Consider the following 18,415-nt stretch of genomic DNA (forward strand, 5'->3'; position numbering starts at 1 on the left):
TTTTTTCCAAACTTGTTCTGGAATTCAAAACTTAAAACCAAGCTCGTTGTTAGAATAGTATCTCTAATTGTGTAATTTTTCCATGAATAAGGGCTGACATATTTCCTCTGTGCAAAATATATGAAGTTTTGTGTATGGGGATTTTTAGCATACTTTAATTGTTCAGAGGACATGCCTTTACATTTTCCTGTTCTAAAATGTCTTTAAAGAGCCCTGGTGGCACAATGGTTAAGCTCTCAGCTGTTAATCAAAAGGTTGGTGGTTCAAACCCACCAGTCGTTTTGTGGAAGAAAGATGTGGCAGTCTGCTTCTGTAAAGACTACAGCCTTAAAAACCCTATGGGGCAGTTCTACTCCGTCCTAAAGTTTTGCTATGAGTTGGAATCAGCTCAAGAGCAATGGGTTTTAAAATGGCTTTTGGTCACATGCCATTTTCCAATTTCAGGGTCTTTTATGAAGTGAGATGCTTCTCTACATGAGATGCTACTCTACGGTCGGTCTCTATGACCCCTAGTATCTGACCACAACAGAGCAAAGCTGATTGTGGGACTAAAATACGTTATTTGAGTAGTGGGGAAATGACATTTTACTCCAACCTTCGTCAGGGAATGAAAGAGAAAATGCTTCCTTTCAGGGTAGACTATAAGGATAGAATTTAAGTATAAGCAAACAGATGGTTTTGGATGAAAATAGAAGAGTAAATTGGGCCTTCAATAATTTATTCTCTGGGTGCTTTTCTGTATTTAAGTCTGTCATGAGTTAAGTGAAAGACTTCAGAAAAAAGAGACCATCCAGTGAAAGAAGAGCAGGAGGGAAAAACAACTTCTGAAGGAGACAATAGAACTTAACTTTGAGTTTGTCAATAATAATGATTATTTCGTTGTTTATGCTGTTTCCTTCATCTAGAATATTCTCCCTCTCTTTTCCACCTTGATTTTGACAATGCCACTTTGTATCATTAGTTCTTGTTTCCCTGTTAGATTATAAACATTGAAGGGCAGACACCGTAGGATTCTGTAGTGGACCACAGGAAAAGAACTGATAAGATGTGGGCTTCCAAGTCCTTTCAAGGACTCAAGAGGTAGAGCTGGATTCTTTTCATGTCAGGTAGTTAGGTAGTCAGGTAGGATGTGAACACCCAAGGAATAAAGCAGAGCTAGAACCTGAGTTAGAGAGATGTCCAAGTGGCCTCGAGGGTTATCCCTTGTGAGGGGCCCAAAAGGCAGGTGACTACTTAGGTATAGGGAGCTGTTTGAGAAACAGAATCAGGGAAAGGAGGGCAGGTACAAACATGTCAGGAGCAATGAAGAAGGAGGACTATGAGGATAGGTGCTAGATTTATTTCAGGTATTGTTGGTTTATTTTTAAAAATCAAATTGGCATCGCCTGAAGCAAATGACTCGGTTTAAAGGGCCAAGGGTCAAATGAAAAACACAATTTAATAACAATGATATAGTCTAATTCCATTTAAACTTATTTTTTAAATTTTGTATGTGAAATTATAAATATCCTGGCAAAAATTATAATTAGGTAGAAATGAAATGAATATATGCTACTTTTTCTACACTTGCTTATGCAAACCAAGTCAATGAATCCCCTGACTTTGTATGCAGAGGTGCTCCCTAAGTCCCTGAGCTGAATGCTAAACAGCATCTGGGTAGGGCTGGTGTTGGACAGCGGGTGTGGGAGGCAAAACTCACTGTAGGACTTAACCGTTTCCACAGTTCAAGCCGCCGTATCTGCTCCTAGAATTGGTGATACTGTGAAAATACACCGGGAAATTATTAAGCTCGATAATTGCCATTTTTGCTTCTGTCTTTCACTCCAAAAAAAAAAAAGAAAAAGAAGGGATACACAAACAAGCCATTTAAAGCACAGTTTTAATATTGGGATAATCATGTAATAGTGATTAACCATTTAATCTTTGAAAAATACAAACTATTTTTTTTTAGTTTTCTTACAGTTTTTTTTTTTTTTTTTATGCTAAGGGTTGACTCTAATTTCCAACCCAATTCTAATTTCCAGCCCTTTTAGAGATTGGCAGGAAGTTGCTGAGTAAGGGTTGAAAAATTAGATCTCAGACACCTCTTTGCAGGCACGTTCAGGTGGTCTAAGTTTCTGCTTTTGCGTGGGTTGGGGAGGGAGGTGGCACTTTAGAAAACTGACTTGCAGCAAACATGGAAGTAGAAAGGGTTGCTCTTTAACATTTTGTCACAATTTTTTCTCCAAACTGGCAAGAACATATGCATGACTTGAGGGCCAACTAGAAAGAGCACATGGGGATAACTTCCATAATGTGGAGATGGAGGTACAGACATCATCATTCTTTTTTTTTTTTTTTTTGCCTAATCTTTTTTTAAGCAATAATTACAAAAACAACCACATAATAATTCAAATGATTATGGTTACCTACCTCTCATACTGGAGCCCTGGTGGCTCAGTGGTTAAGAGCTCAGCTGCTAACGAAAAGGTCAGAAGTTCAAATCCACCAGCTGCTCTTCGGAAACCCTTTGGGGCAGTTCTACTCTCTCCTATAGGGTTACTATGAGTTGGAATCGACTTGATGGCAGCGGGATCTATGATCATAATGAACAGGCAGTGTAGGAAATTCTAATTCTTCTTAAGCTGTTTTGACTCACAATTCCCAGCTTTCTTAGAAATATAAAATGTTTAATCACCTTAACTAGGTATATTAAAAAGTGATTGAATAAAATATTCTAGGTTAATGAATTATCAAATACTTTATTGTAAAATGAATTTTTGTATAATATCATTGAGAATCACCTCTAAGGTAAAAAAAAAAGTGTTCTTTGTATTTTTGATACTTTTTGTGCATCATCTTTAAGACTTGATAGCTTAAACAGAAGCTTGCTACAGAATTTTATTTTGCCCCTTTAAAACATGAAACGGTACCAAGGAGACAAGTATCTCTATACAGTTGTCAGATCTTAAAATTTGTGGGGAAAAAAAAAACCCATGAGCATTGCAGAATTATCTTTGTCACGGGAGGAAATTAATAATGTCTGTATATCCATGTATCAAGACAATTTAATCAAAAACACAGGGTTTTTGGTAAATGAGCATTCATTTCCTGTAATCATCTGAGAGAAGTATGAGAAATATTATTAATACAATTTTATATGCAATACTAGTGCTTTTAGGTCTATTTATGACCTAAAATCTGTCAACATTCTTTTCGTTTGTTTTAGATTTAGAGCCAGGACTAACAGCTGTATCTTATCACTCCCTAATTATTTCTTTGAAAATTATTTCAGAATGACCGAGATTATTGAACATCTAAATTTAGTCTTCATTTATTGTGTAATATTGTGCTGATATCATTTGAAGTGATACATGAATGCGAATATAATTTGGCTGAGCATTTTAATAGCTTTCTCAGTAAAGGTTGTTCCTTCCTTTCTTCGCATTGGCAAAGTGGAAGGAGCATGAGTTTTGGGGGCAGTCGAACCTCAGCTCAGTCCTGGTCCTACTGCTCATTAGCTGTCTATACTTGGTGGACAAGATATTCTGTGAATCCAACTCCTCATTTGACAAATGGAAATAATAACACTTCCTTTGGAGGGCTGGGAAGATTAAATGAAATAATTTATGTGAAAGTGCCCATGAGAATGCCATGTGCACAGTAGGTTCTTGATAACTCTAAACTTCTTTTAAAAAAAACAAAAACAAAAACAAGACACATTAATTTTTAGAGTAGTTTTAGGTTTACAGAAAGATTGTGTAGAAAGTACCGGGAATTCCCACACACCCCTTGTCCCCTCGGCACACAGTTTCTGCTGTTATTAATATTGTGTGGTACATTGGTTACAGTTGATGAACCAATATTGATAGATCATTAACTGAAGTCCATATTTTACATTAGGGTCTACTTTTTGTGTTGTACATTCCTATGGGTTTTGACAAATACATCATGTCATGCGTCCACTGTTACAGTATCATGCACAATAGGCTCATTGCCTTAAAATGCCCTCTGATCCATCTATTATTAGTCTCTTCCTTTCTTTTTTATCATTAATAAACATTTATAATTTTATAGTTTTTTCATTCATGCTTCGTATGAGTTATGGAATCTAGAATCATTATAGCAAAAAGTTTCAAGTCCGTTTAGTTCTACCCAATATTTTTCCGTATGAGTATACCAAACCCAAAGAGGACTTTCTTTGCTTCAAGCCACAAAATTGGCTGTGGGCAGAACAGAGGATATTTGTTTTCAGAGACAGAGAAACAGCTCTGGAGTCTGACAGACTCGCTTTGAATCCGCAGCCACCGCTTCCTAGCTCTGTGACAAGGGACAAATTATCTCATTTTTGAAAATATTTAGAACAACTATTCTTCTATGCTTTATCTATAAAATTGGCATAGTAATAGATATTTTATAGAGTTTAGAAAACTAAATAATGCATGAAAAGACTAATCCATGCTTAATAAATGAAGGTAATTATTATCTGCACACTTATTCAATTACTTTATTATTCTGTTTTTATGTACAAATATCTGACATTTTCTTTTAGCTGCAATCTGGGTAGCTAACAGTCTTACCTAAAAAACCCTTGTTAAGAATTACTTTAAAGCAATAATGAGAACGATGGGTCATATAACACATGAATTCCAGTTTAATAGGTGGTTGTTTCCAGAAAATTCCTAAGAACACAAATTAAGCATTTATAATTATGTGTTGGGCTATTGGCTCATGAAGAAGGATATGTGGACAATTGTTTACCCAGAATTCAAGGTGGTCTTATGTTCAGTAATCCAGTGTCTCTTGTTAAATCTCTTCTGAACAGCCCAGTCTGTGTTTTGAGTGTTAAGATGAACAGTGTAATCTGTTACTAGGAATTATTTTTAATTATTCCAAACTACCAATATATATATATTTTTTACCAATATTAGGCTTAATTTTATTAATATTATTATTTTACAATTCCTCTTCTTCCTTTATATCTGCTGAATGCTAAACCTTATTGTGTTGCCTCTTCCAGAGAATTTGCATTTTATTTATTTAAGAAAAATTTTACTGTACTTTAGATGAAGGTTTACAGAACAAACAAGTTTCTTATTAGACAATTAATACATATATTGTTTTGTGACATTGGTTGCCAACCCCACGACATGTCAACAGTCTCCGCTTCTCAACCTTGTGTTCCTCATTACTGACTTTCCTGCCCCTCCTGCCTTCTCGTCCTTGCCCGTGGGATAGTGTGCCTATTTAGTCTCATTTTGTTTTAAGGGCCTGTCTAATCTTTGGCTGAAGGGTGAACCTCAGGAAGACTTCATTACTGAACTGTAAGGGTATAGGGTCGGGGGGCGGGCATACTCTCAGGGTTTCTCCACTCTTTTTCAGACCAGTAAGTATGGTCTTTTTCTGTGAGTTGGAATTTTGTTTTACATTTTCTCCAGTTCTGTCTGGGACCCTCTATTGTGATCCCTGTCAGAGCAGTCAGTGGTGGTAGCCAGGCGCCATCTAGTTGTACTAGAATCAGTCCAGTGGAGGCTGTGGTAGTTGTGGTCTATTAGTCCTTTGGACTAATCTTTCCCTTGTGTCTTTGGTTTTCTTCTTTCTCCCTTGCTCCAGGTGGGGTGAGACCACTGGAGTATCTTAGACGACTGCTCACAAAACTTTATGACCCCAGACTGAGCTTAATGTTATTTTTAATAATATAATTTTATAAGTAACCTAACCAACAGGCCCAAATATTTTTAAATATAAACAACTTTCCTCTTCCTACAGTATCAACTCTGACATTTTTTTTTCCTCAAAGCTGTTCATAATCTTATTTTTCCAAACTCCTTAGTCTACTTCCCACAACAATAGTAAGACTGATTTGCTGGCTCCAAAATCACATACCTTTTCCGGTTTACGGCCTGACCTTAGGTCCACCGTTTGGCATGTAGCAATGATAAACGTTTAATATTATTATTATTATTACTGCACTGCCTATAAACTCAACACATATTCGAGGCTTAACTCAAATCCCTCATCCTTGTTCTAACTTCCTAAATTTTTATCTGTCTTCCTGGCTACTACCGTTGCACTTAATGCTGTATTGTATTCCATTCACCCACTTTAGTACCCACTGTGGTTTCCTAGCTTATTTTGGTCCCTCCAGACAGCTTCTAAGCATTTACAGATTTTACTTTATTCACATATTTTAAATCTGCGTTTGAGAACATCATTTTCATATAAATAGATGCAGGTTCAAAGCAATTGAAATTGTGCTGTTACACTGAATGTAAGCGACCATGCTTTCAAGTCTGAGGTCTTCAGTTTTCATCCAGTTTGATGCCTAGTGTCTTTCGATTTGAGGTCTCTCAGTGCTAGAGAAAATAGTCCTGGATTAGAAATTCAGTCCCAGATGTCCTTCCATTTACTGGCTTACCCCTGAGAAGACTCCCTTTTCTATATATGAGTGTTATAGGATCTTTTTGGTCCTTCTAGTTCTAAACAATGCTTCCATGAATATATGTGCATCACATTGCTAAGTGGGTTAGGTTACTTGGAGCACAGTGTATCCATGCTGTGTATTCAGCATTTCTGAGGTCAAGTGTGGTGTTCAGCTTGGCTCCCTGCCATGTGATCTTTTCCTGGTCCACGGCAGCATCATCTTCTAATGACCGAAGCCAGAAACCCTAACAATCTGACCATACTCCTTACGCTTTTTACTGCTAACATCAAATCAGTCACCAAGTGTTAAAGATTCCACTTGTAAAAGTATCTTGATTCTATCTCACTTCTCATACACTTAGCTTTAGGGGTACAAGAGAGGAGGGAGCATTGTTCCCCTGCTGATGTCTCAGAAGAAAAATTATTAGAGATATGATTAAAACAAACAAACAAAAACCTTTCTCATCGAGTCAATTTGGACTCATAGTGACCCTATAGGACAGAGTAGAACTTCCCCATAGGACTTCCAAGGAACAGCTGGTGGACTGCCAACCTTCTGGTTAACAGCTGAGCTCTTTAACCACTGCATCACCAGGGCCCCCGCCATATGTTAGAGCTATCAAAAGTACTTGATATCATCTATGCATATTGAGAATTGTGTGTTTATTTCGCAAATTAGACATTTTCACTGAGGCAGAAAATAAAACCTGAAAACAATACAACTGTTATTTTATTACTTAACTATTATTTTGATATCACTTAAGTCTTTGACACTCCAATCACAATATCTCCACTCAAATGAGGTTCTACCTTCCCTCACATGAGTTTGTTCATTTCATCTCTTACAAAGCTTTGGATTGCTTCATGCTCTATCTTTTGCTTCATCTAAAATTTCTTCCTTGATTAATTGTTGTTAGTGGAAAACAATGTCAAATAAAATACTTCCTCTCACCCGAGAAAGCTGGCTATACTTCCGTATCAGCCTCTGTCTCTCCAGTGAACGTTCCCACCGGCTCCCCCCCCTTTTGGCCTGCTGTCTTCCTTGTCTCTCCCCACTACCTTGCCATCTACAGGCTGACAATTTTCTTAGGGGATTTTGGATTATACTCACCATGGCCCTGATATTCTTGGGCAGTGGTTATAAAATTTTTGGCCTCAGAACCACTTTACATTCTCAAAACAAACAAACACAAAACAAAACACACACACACAAAACTTTGAAAACTTCAAAAATACTTTGTTTATGTGGGTTATATCTATCAATATTTACCATATTAAAGATTAAAAATGAAAAAAATAAATATTTATTTTAAATAATAGTAATAAATCCATTATATTTTTACATAAATAACATATTTTGTGAAAATAACTACATTTCCTACCCTCCCTCAAGTAGTGAGAAGAGCAGCATTGTTCTATATTTCTGCAAGTATCTTTTTTGTCTGGCTTATATCTCCTTCTGCATTCAATCAGTTGCAATATTACAGCTCATTCTTCTCTGGAAAATTCCATTTGGACTTATGAGTGAATTAGAGAAAAAAGGCAGAGAATGTCTTACAGTTATTGTGAAAATATTTTTAGCCTCATGGATTTGGTAAAAGTGATGCATACTTTGAAATGCATTTCCGCAGGGATAGAAAAGCAACCAGCTCTCTTAGGCAATAATGGTTAGGGATCACGGAGAGTATGACAACTTCAAACCCAAAACCAAACCCAGTGCCCTCGAGTCGCGACCCTATAGGACAGAGTAGAACTGCCCCATAGAGTTTCCAAGGAGAGCCTGGTGGATCTGAACTGCCGACCCTTTGGTTCGCAGCCGTAGCACTTAACCACTACGCCACCAGGGTTGTCATGTGACAACTTCACTACCCCCAAATAAATAAACAAACACTTGCATGCTTTTTTCACATTACAGCCAGTCTGTCTCCTTCTCTATCTCCTGTTGGTGACTAATGATGCTTCTACTGTCAGAGTAGCCTTTTTCCCTACTCCGAACTGTCCCTGTGGAATATCTACCCATCTTTAAAATTAAGCTCCTGCTTCCCCTTTTTTGGTCTGTGAAGCTTCCTTAACCCCTGGAATTGCTCTGATGAGACTTGACCACACCCCCCAAAATCCTCATACTTCCTCCAGCCTCTAGTACTTTATTGTAGTGAGGCATAGTAGCATTCGCCTGGATTCAGGAGTTAAACTCCTAAGGTTTGAATCCTTATTCCACCACTTATTGGTTGTAGGACCTTGGACTCGTTTGAAAGATGTTGGCTTCCGAGTCTTGGTTTCCTCATTTGTAAGATGGAAACCCCGTAGGGCTTTTGGGGAAGATTAAATGAGGGAATTTCAGTAAAAGGCTAAGAAAGTCCCTACCAAATAGTACGTGTTCAGTGAATGTCATCTATCACTATAGTTATTATTGTCATAGTTATTATTTTATTTTTGCCTCATATAAATCAACCATATTGCCCAGATCCACCCACAATGCCTGATACACAGAGGCTACTTAATCAATTTTACTGAATGAATTAAAAAATGAATAAAGTCTCTAGGTATTGTTAAGTTGATCAAGTGCTTTTTTATGGCTGGAATAATAGAATGTATTTTGAAATAAGTCAGCATAAAGGAGCAGTAAGGTTTCTGGACCGAGAATAAGAAGGCAAGGTGCTTGTTCACCTCCAGATTACCAGCTGATTTTAGGCAAGTAATGCTACCCTTTTGGAACTTTCATCTGTAAAATGGACAGATAGTTCTGTTCTGCTCACCTTACTAGATTCTGAGGGGATAAAATAAAACAGTGTGCCTGAAAGCAAGCCAAAAACTACAAGATGTCGAACAAATATAAAGTGTTATTGTTGTTGTTAGTGATGAATAGTGTAAGTTGGTCATTTTAATAATGTCTGCTTCCCAATAAACATTGATTCTTGATTTTCTCATATGAAATGTTGTTTTTTTCTTTAAAAAATTAGTTAGCATCAAGGTATGAATGAAATTACAGCCCTTTACAATAAATGTGGAATGCACAATATAAAACTTAGGACTAAAAGGAAATATATTTATGATTTTTACTTTGCATGTGAGCTCTTTGTTTTATCATCCCAGGTGCCTGTGGTGGCCATATTGGGCTCAGGTGGGGGCTTCCGAGCCATGGTGGGCTTCTCCGGTGTGATGAAGGCACTGTATGAATCAGGGATTTTGGATTGCGCCACCTACATTGCTGGTCTTTCTGGCTCCACATGGTTAGTATGCATTTTTAAAATTATAATATTTTATTGTGTTTTCAGTGAAAGTACATGTAGCAAATTAGGATCCCATTTAACAATTTCTATACATATTGTTCAGTAACATTGGGTACATTTTTCACAATGTGTTAACATTCTCATTCTGGTTGTTCTGTTTCCATTAATCTAGCTTCCCTACCCACCGATTACCTTTTCATTTTTCTTTAAAGTAAATATTGGCCATTTGGTCTCATAATGATGATTTTTAAAAGGAGTACTCATGGGTGACATTGTTTATTTTATGAGCCAATCTGTTATTTATCTGAAAGATGACCTCGGGGTGTGGTTTTAATACGGTGTTTAAAGGGTATCTCAGGACAATAGTCTCAGGGGTTCATCTAGTCTCTACCAGTCCAATAAGCCTGCCCTTTTTTAAGAATTTGAGTTTTGTTTTACATTTTTCTTCTGTTCTGTCTAGCACCAGTTATTGTGTCCCTGGTTAGAATGGTTAGTAGTGGTAGCCAGGCACTATCTAGTTCTTCTGGTCTCAGGATGGATGAGGCTGTGGTTCGTGTAAGCTATTAGTCCTGTAGACTAGTTCTTTGAGTCTTTGGTTTCCTTCTTTCTCTATTGCTCCAGAGGAGTACAGAACCAATAGTTGTACCTTAGATGGCCACTCACAAGCTTTTAAGACCCCAGATGGTATTTGCCAAACTCAACTGTAGAACATAAAGCTTATGAACTATGTTATGCCAATTGACTGAGCTACACCATGAAACTATAAGTATGCATTTTTAATCTTAGCTTTATCATTCTAAATGTTTAGAATTTATCTAACTCAAATATTAGAAGAGAAAAGGGAATTTAGAAAATCAAACACTAACTTCAAACTACTGAAATGTTCTAACTTAATGAAACAATCTGGTTCTTAAAATGTCTTTTGAAGGCAAATCTGTATCTAATAATGACTCTTGCCATAAGTTGATTCCTTTTCAACCTGATTGTAACTTAAAATGTTGCTAAAATATAAAATAAAAAGATCAACTGAAATAATTCTAGATAAATATCATAGAAGTGGAATAATATACTCCACCCATAATTAATTTAATCTTCTTATAATTTTCTGATTTGTAGTCTTGCAGCAAACATGTCTAAGTTGACATGATTCACCAGGTATTCATTTTCTTCTTTAGGGCAAATAGAATGAAATGCAAGATACCTTAGCTCACAGAAGAAGCAAAACAACCATTGAACGCAGAAATGCAATAAATTTCACTAATTTGTATCTAACTAAATATGAAATTAATGCTTTAATATATATTTTAGCTCAGCAAAATTTGGATGCAGGGTTAAAACATTTGAATGTATATTTGTACCCTGTACATTTGGCTTTTAACAAATATATTTACAAAACATTTTCAAAAGGAGATACCACATACTTTTTTTTTCTTCCTACCTCAAATAAGTGAGCTGAAAATCAGATAAAAGTCTTTACTCAGATGTCTCAAATAAGAATATCACCTTATTACAAAGTGTGGAATTTTGACTTAAAAGGCCTTTCTAGTCACACAACCATGGTGAGGCTTATCTAGCATATTAGATAGGTCTAGCATTTTAAAGTTTCTGTGCCATCTCATATTGTGAGATGGATATGAGTTTCTTCACTTTTCAGTTAAAGAAATTTTGACTCAAAAGTGATTTGGCCAAGATCACCAGCAGATCCAGAATTCACATCTAGACGTTTGGACCTCCATTAGAATGGTTCTTTCTATAACACCACACCCGTCTCTTGGACAGCTATAGTCAAGATGGCATTTCACATTTGAATTATCTATGGTTTCTTGAATATTTTGGAACCAGATTCTTCAGTTATAAAACAAAAACCTACAGCATGGTTCTCACCTTCCTTGTCTGCACCCTGAAAATGTTTTATCTCTTCTGAGAGAAGGGTGTTGCCCATCATTACTCTTTCCCCTGAAGGGAAGAGCAGGCACTTGCCTGTTTAATGAGTAATGTGATGGAAAAATTTGGACCCTTAGAAGAGTTCACCTACTCAATCATTTTGTTATTATTCTTCGGGCGGTTTTCTTTCTCTGTACTCACTATTGGTTAGATCCTGTTGTCCGTCACTGACTAATACACTGTAGGAAGCTTACTTTCCTAAACTCATCTAACGAAGACTAGGCTCTGAGTGCTGATTTGGGGAGTATAATTGTGTGTCTGTAGGCTTGATTAGAGCTGCAGTCACTGCTTTAGTTACAGACTTGGGGCAAGCCCTTCTTACATTCTCCAGTCAGGGGTCTGAAAAAAAGTCCTATAAAATGTAATTAAGAGAATTTTAAATGTTACAGGACAACCATTGCACACACATTTATATATACTTAAACTTGTGTGCTGTCTTTCAATATTTAATTCCCTCAAGATCATTCTCCCCTTATAAATTTATTTCTGTAAAGATTACTCAGTCTTTAACTCCTTATGTGAAATTTTCATCCTGAGACCACCTAATTTCCAAATGTAAGGTGTTTTATGAAGTCCTCATTCTCCTTGATTTCTTTAGTGAGGGTGGGTGAAAGGTTTAAATATTTCACACAGATGACTTGTCCCTCTTTTAAAACCCTCTATCCTGCCTTTTTGGTTCTATTTCATCCTCTGTCATTGCTCTCCACTCTATATTTTCTTTACTAATTCCACTATTTTTCTCCTTAATGTGGGCTTTCCTCCAGGCCTTCCATTCTATTCTATCTATATGTCTTCACCTGGTAATTTCAGCAATTTGTGAAATTGATATTTACCAATACAATCCATGGATGGTGCAAATGGTTAAGTGCTGTACAACTAGCCAAAAAGTTAATGGTTCAATTCCACCTAGAGGCACCTTGGAAGACAGGCCTGGTGATTTGCTTCTGAAAAGTCACAGCCTTGAAAACCCTATGGAGCAGCTCTACTCTGCACACATGGAGCCACTAGAAGTTAGAATTGACCCAACCAGAACATCCCCAAACTCAATAGACAGACAAAGGAAAGAAAGCCTTCGTGGACATTGCAAAGCAGCCTTTAGGAAAAAAAAGAGAAGCAAAAAAAAGGTGACATCCGAGGTCAAGGGTGGGGAGTGTTTCAAGAAGTAAAGGGTATATTTTAATAGAAGTAAAACCCCGTGAGAGGCTGAGTGAAAGCCTGGGGTTGGATTCTGTTAGTGGTTTTCGCAAGAACCACTAGGCAAAATAAATAAAATGTGCTTTTCATAATGAAATTGGAAACAATAAGAAGTGAATGGAAAGAGTGGGAAAGGTAGAAAAGTGAACCTACTGAGAGCCATGTATTATTTTAAGCAGGGGGCAGTGACAGTTCAGTGATGGAGTTCTCCCTTGACATGCAGCAGGCTCAATTCCATTCCTGGCCAATGTACCTCCAGCACTGCCACTACCTGTCTGTCGTGGAGACTTTGGTGTTGCTGTGGTGTTGAACAGACTTCGAAGGCGCTTCCAGACTAAGACAGACCAGGGAGAAAGGGCTAGAGACCTGCCCCTGAAAACCCTACGGATCACAACGGTTCGATCCTGTTGTGTGTGGGGTCACCATGAGTTGGGAGCCAACTCGACTGCACCTAACACAACAATTATTTTAAGCAGTTTGGCTGGAAAGGGAGGAATGAGACAGAATCATTGTTTGAAGAGAATATAGGACCCAGGAAAGAGTTTTTATTTGTTCTGTTTTCAGCATTTAAGAGACTTGACCATTTTCGTAGAAGTCTGAGGTGAAGAAAATAGCATAGAGGGGTAGATGGAAGATAAGAAACAGAAGGATCCAGGCAGAGACAGGACAGGACAAGATAAAAGCATCCATGAAGGTGTTAACTATGGAGAAGAGACACTTCCTGAGACAGAAAAAAGGTGGTCAGGGTGACTCATACTAACAGTCTCTTTTGAAAAGCATAGATGAGAAGGTAAAAAGTTCAAAGGAAGAAATTCGGAAAGACTTGGAAAAACAAATTACACATTACAAAACAAATTGCAAATTACACTTCTGTGTTGTGTAAGGTTTTATATTCTGCTTATACTTGACCATTATTTGGCACAAATAAGGTAATCCGGAAATATCTGGAGAATCCCGACACCTTCCAGCAAGTTTCTATGATCATAAAAGATAATTTTATGTAGGACAAATCTTCTCTTTTAACTGCTACTACCTTTATGGTAATTATTCTGAAATTACTTTTGGATGATACTTGTTGCTCATTAAATATAAACATTAGACAACCTGTAGAACAGACATGAGTGAACTGTGAGAATCATGACAGTAGTTCTGTGTTCTCTCGAGTTAGCACAGCTCTGTTCTTCAGCATAGCTGGGCACTGATCTAAGAAGCTATTGGATATTCACTTCCTGGTTTGTATGGCATTACCATCTAAAAGCTCTGCTTGTATAGGCAATAGGGTCCAATTCATTAACTAAAATGGAATCCAAGAATGAGAACTTTCAGTTCATCAGTCTGAAAAATTCTGGAACATTGGAAAAAAAGACACAATTTTAACATAAGTTAGCACATAAGAAATGACAGGCTAGAAAAATCAAGATATATGTTGGAGATACTACGTTGTTCAAGGTGGGGACGATGTTTATCTTGTTGGCTAGTGAATCTCTCCTGCCTAGCACAGTGCCTGGTCTGCCTTAGGCAATATTTGTTTAACGACTGTTTGACAAAATGCACATATAACTGCATTTTATGGGAAAAATTAAGATAAAGATTTCTTTAGGGTTTAGGATATTTGTTCCTCTAATGTCAATGGTTTCTCCAGTCATTCTGTATCTCAGTGATGCATAAGAATCAGTTGTGGCAATTTCAAGCACCCAAAACCAAAACCAAACCCACTGCTGTCGAGTCGAATCCAACTCATAGCAACCCTATACTCTAAATGCTCACCCTTGAAGATTCTGGGGGGGACTCAGGCACTGGAGTTTTTAAAACCACATGATTTGGAGGCATGGCCTGAACTGAGAAGTCCTTGCCCTCTGGCATAATTTAACTTTTTAAATTTCACACTTAACCTAAATGCATTTATATGGAGAGAATGAGGTTTCCCATCATGTAAATATGTTGAAACAATCAGAGGCAAATTTTTCCAGATTTATTAATGACTTTGTTTTGTTCTGTCCAGCCACCTGTAACTTATAAACCCCCACGCAAAGATTAGAGCCCAGATGTCTGGCATGTATATCTTTAGCCTGATAAGATGTCCAGCATGTATGTCTTTAGCCTGATAAAGAGTCTCTTGTAATAATCTTGTAATGAATAACTCATCCAGCCATGCCATCTGTGGGCTACATGCCAAAGATAGATTGAAACTCTTGCAATCATGATATATAAGCTTTAATGTGAAATTGCCTTTTGGGACTCCATAAACACGCCCTGCATTGCTGCTGGACTGCCTATTGGTGTCACCACCTAAATAAACTTTCTCTCTCTATCTAATTTGGAGTACATTTCATTGGCTTGACTACTCCAGGGCACGGACCCTAATCACCAAGGGGATTGGTGAATTTAGATAACATGCTCCAAGTATCCCCAATTAGTAATTGGAGAATTAAAATTTAAACTCTGTCCTCTATCGGCTGGTAAGTTTTATTTATTTTTTGATCTTTTATATAGAATTTCAGTTTTTGAAACCAAATTATTCCCACTTGACATTAAATTAGAATTTCTTGCCGAATTCAGAGTTTCTTGGAGACAAATTGAGAATAATTGTAAATTAGTAAATGGAGAGTGACAGTAAACACAAAACGGAATACATGTTCAGCAAAAAAAAAAAAAATCCAAATCCTAAAAATACCTTTATAACACAAATTGGATTCCGAAGCTTTTCCACAAATATGTGGTAAAGATAAACCAAATGGCTTTCTCTGAACTCAACCCTGGTATAATCACCAAGTATCTATCAAAATACAGCTTAAATTGCTTGAAAGATACACAAGCCATTCATTCTGATAATTATGTCAAAGTTCACACTCTCTTTCCTCATCATTAAATTTAAATTTAATCTAAAGCCATTGTGAGTCTTTAAGACAACAGCATACAAGCATTTAACCTGCCCAATTCCTAGAAGTTAGTAGGGACCCAAACAGAAGATAAACTACTATGATAGACATTTTTGATTTGAATCACAAGGAAATAGGAGATTAAAATGTGTGCTGTTTTCTCTTTGGTTGGACAAAGTAGTGGAATGCTTATTTTATTTTGTTTTTCTCTCAGCTTAACAGTTCACTATAATGTATTTGCCATCTGTCAGACGCTTGCTTATCACTGAGATGAAGGAAAATAAAAAGGATAAGCATAGTTCTTTCCCTCAAGCAATTCACAGTTTATTAAGAGAGACAGAGTTATAAATAAATAATTAATGTTCGCTATAAGAAAAAAAAAAAGATTTTTTTTTCTTTTTTTTTATAAGAACTGGGAAGGAGGATGTTAACTGAATATTTATTGTCTAAATATCAAATGCCAAAGTACATAGTGATTTCCAGTCTAGCTAGAAGTGGTTGATAGTTGAAAGGTTTCACAGGGAGGCATTTACCTTAATGACCTATTCATTTACAGGATTTCACCTTCCAAATTTCATGCTCAGAAATGCAGAGATCCATAGCTGTTAAGGCTTGAAGGTTTGGGATTCCATCTAGCACTAACAAAGCTCACAACAGAAAGATGATTAAAACCAGAAAGTTGGTCAACTGGAAAAAAAGATGCCTTGATCAGGAAAATTAGGCTTTTTCAATAGTTTGGACAGCACATTTTCTACCTGTTCCTAATCAGTCAGATTACGCCATTCTCGGACTAGTATTGCATCAAGAGGAATCCATTTAGTCATATGACTCAAATGTGCTGTCATCAGGCTGTTGTAGTCTGACAGTGAGACACATCCATGGAAGACTAGACAGTAGGGAGTAAGCCTACCAGGACTTTGCCTCCTCTGGACAGTCCCACATTTCCTCAGAGATCTCTCCTTTAATTGGCTTCCTTCGTAGACCAGTTCTTGCTCTGGTGTTATTGTTGTCGTTGCTAGCGGCCATGGAGTCAGCTTCAACTCCTGGTGACCTTGTGCATAACAGAACAAAACATTGGCTGGTAACGTGCCACCTTCATGATCCTTGGTGTGTTTGAGCCCATTGTTGTGGCTATTGTGCCAATCTATCTCATTGAAGGTTTCCCTCATTTTTGTTTGCTCTCCATTTACCAAACCTGATGTCCTTGTTCTTTGTTTAAATACATTAATATCATCAGATAATTAAGTTAACCAAATATTTCCTCCATTTTTTACTTTTCTTAGTGCCTACTTTCCTTGAAGACTACTTTGTATGCTCTTTATCTCTGCCGTGTTTTGTTTTCTCTGCAGGTACATGTCAACCTTATATTCTGATCCTGATTTTCCAGAGAAAGGGCCAGAGGAGATTAATGAAGAGTTAATGAAAAATGTTAGCCACAATCCCCTTTTACTTCTCACACCACAGAAGATTAAACGATATGTTGAGTCTTTATGGAAGAAGAAAAGCTCTGGGCAACCTGTCACCTTTACTGATATCTTTGGAATGTTAATAGGAGAAACACTAATTCACAATGTAAGCTATGGTCAAATCTACAATTCTTTCAATAATACAAGTAGGTAATATATATGGTAGTGTTTTGAATTAAAGAAAAGGGGATACATTTTATAAAAATCCCTTGACTCAGCTTATTCTTTCAACAGTGTGTCCTGAGCACGTACTCCGTGCCATCTGTTACAACTGCTTTTACATTTCAAACTCGTGCTTATTAATTCATTCAAACTATATCTTAGTTTTGACGTGTGGGGAAGGCTTTTGTTTTCCTTTGGAAAATACACGTATTAACTTGCGATTCCCTGCCTATCCCCAACCACCCAATTGGAATCTCTTTAGATGAGGAGGTGAATAAAGGAAGTATATTTAAAGTAGAGGAAGAATGTAAGTTACCTGGAGAGAGTCATAAAAGGAAGTGTATCACATGGAACAAGCCCACTTGACGCATGACTTCTTCTGAAGATAAAGTGGAGGAGATGGAGAAGAGTCTGTGTGTGCCAGGGAGTCAGTCCTGGGGCAAAATTCTGTCTGGGCTCTATAGTTATCAAATTGTTCTCCAGTCAAATGTAGGTAGTCCTTAGAGCCACGGTTGCTTTAAGAATGAAGACAATTACTTCCATAAAACCTAGTTTTTGTTGTTTACCCATGACCTGGAGATTTCTAGATGTAGTAAGGCTTATTTTTTTAATTATAAAATATTATTTTAGCAAACTCTCAAATTGGAAATACTATTTTAAATAGCTTTCTGTCTATATCTGTTTGTATATTTAAAATCAGTTCTTTTTTCTATGGGCAGAGAATGAACACTACGTTAAGTAGTTTGAAGGAAAAAGTCAACACTGCACAATGCCCTTTACCTCTTTTCACCTGTCTCCATGTCAAACCCGATGTTTCGGAGTTGATGTTTGCAGGTATGTAATTCCCACCTTCCAGAACATTTCCTGGAATCTTTCAACTGTGGTTTCCAATTATTTCCTTTAGAAGAAGGTCAGAAGCAATCTTAGTTGTTTAGATTAATGCATTTTCTGTAATATAAGAATATTTGAAAATATAAGAACATATTAAGCTAGATGGATTTTCTGGTTGTTGGAAATATTCCATAAAACTAGTAACTAATGTATAGTCATTTTAGTCAGAAAAATGAAAAAAAAATCTATAAAATAAAAAACATGAATCTATTCAATAACTAATTGTCCATTTCTCAGTGACTTTTAA

General features: G+C 36.9%; 1 protein-coding gene across 2 annotated transcripts in view; it reads left to right on the top strand.

Moving 5' to 3' along the window:
• Positions 1 to 18,415, top strand: part of PLA2G4A (phospholipase A2 group IVA) — a 166,091-nt gene that overhangs the window by 96,435 nt on the left and 51,241 nt on the right. For both annotated transcript variants that reach the window (XM_049868059.1, XM_049868060.1), the window contains exons 8-10: positions 9,496 to 9,632; positions 16,999 to 17,221; positions 17,997 to 18,111. In XM_049868059.1, the coding sequence (XP_049724016.1) occupies positions 9,496 to 9,632; positions 16,999 to 17,221; positions 17,997 to 18,111 (475 nt within the window). The remainder of the gene's footprint in view (positions 1 to 9,495; positions 9,633 to 16,998; positions 17,222 to 17,996; positions 18,112 to 18,415) is intronic.

This window comes from Elephas maximus, chromosome 24 (genome assembly GCF_024166365.1).
Source record: "Elephas maximus indicus isolate mEleMax1 chromosome 24, mEleMax1 primary haplotype, whole genome shotgun sequence".
Classification (NCBI taxonomy): Eukaryota; Metazoa; Chordata; class Mammalia; order Proboscidea; family Elephantidae; genus Elephas; species Elephas maximus.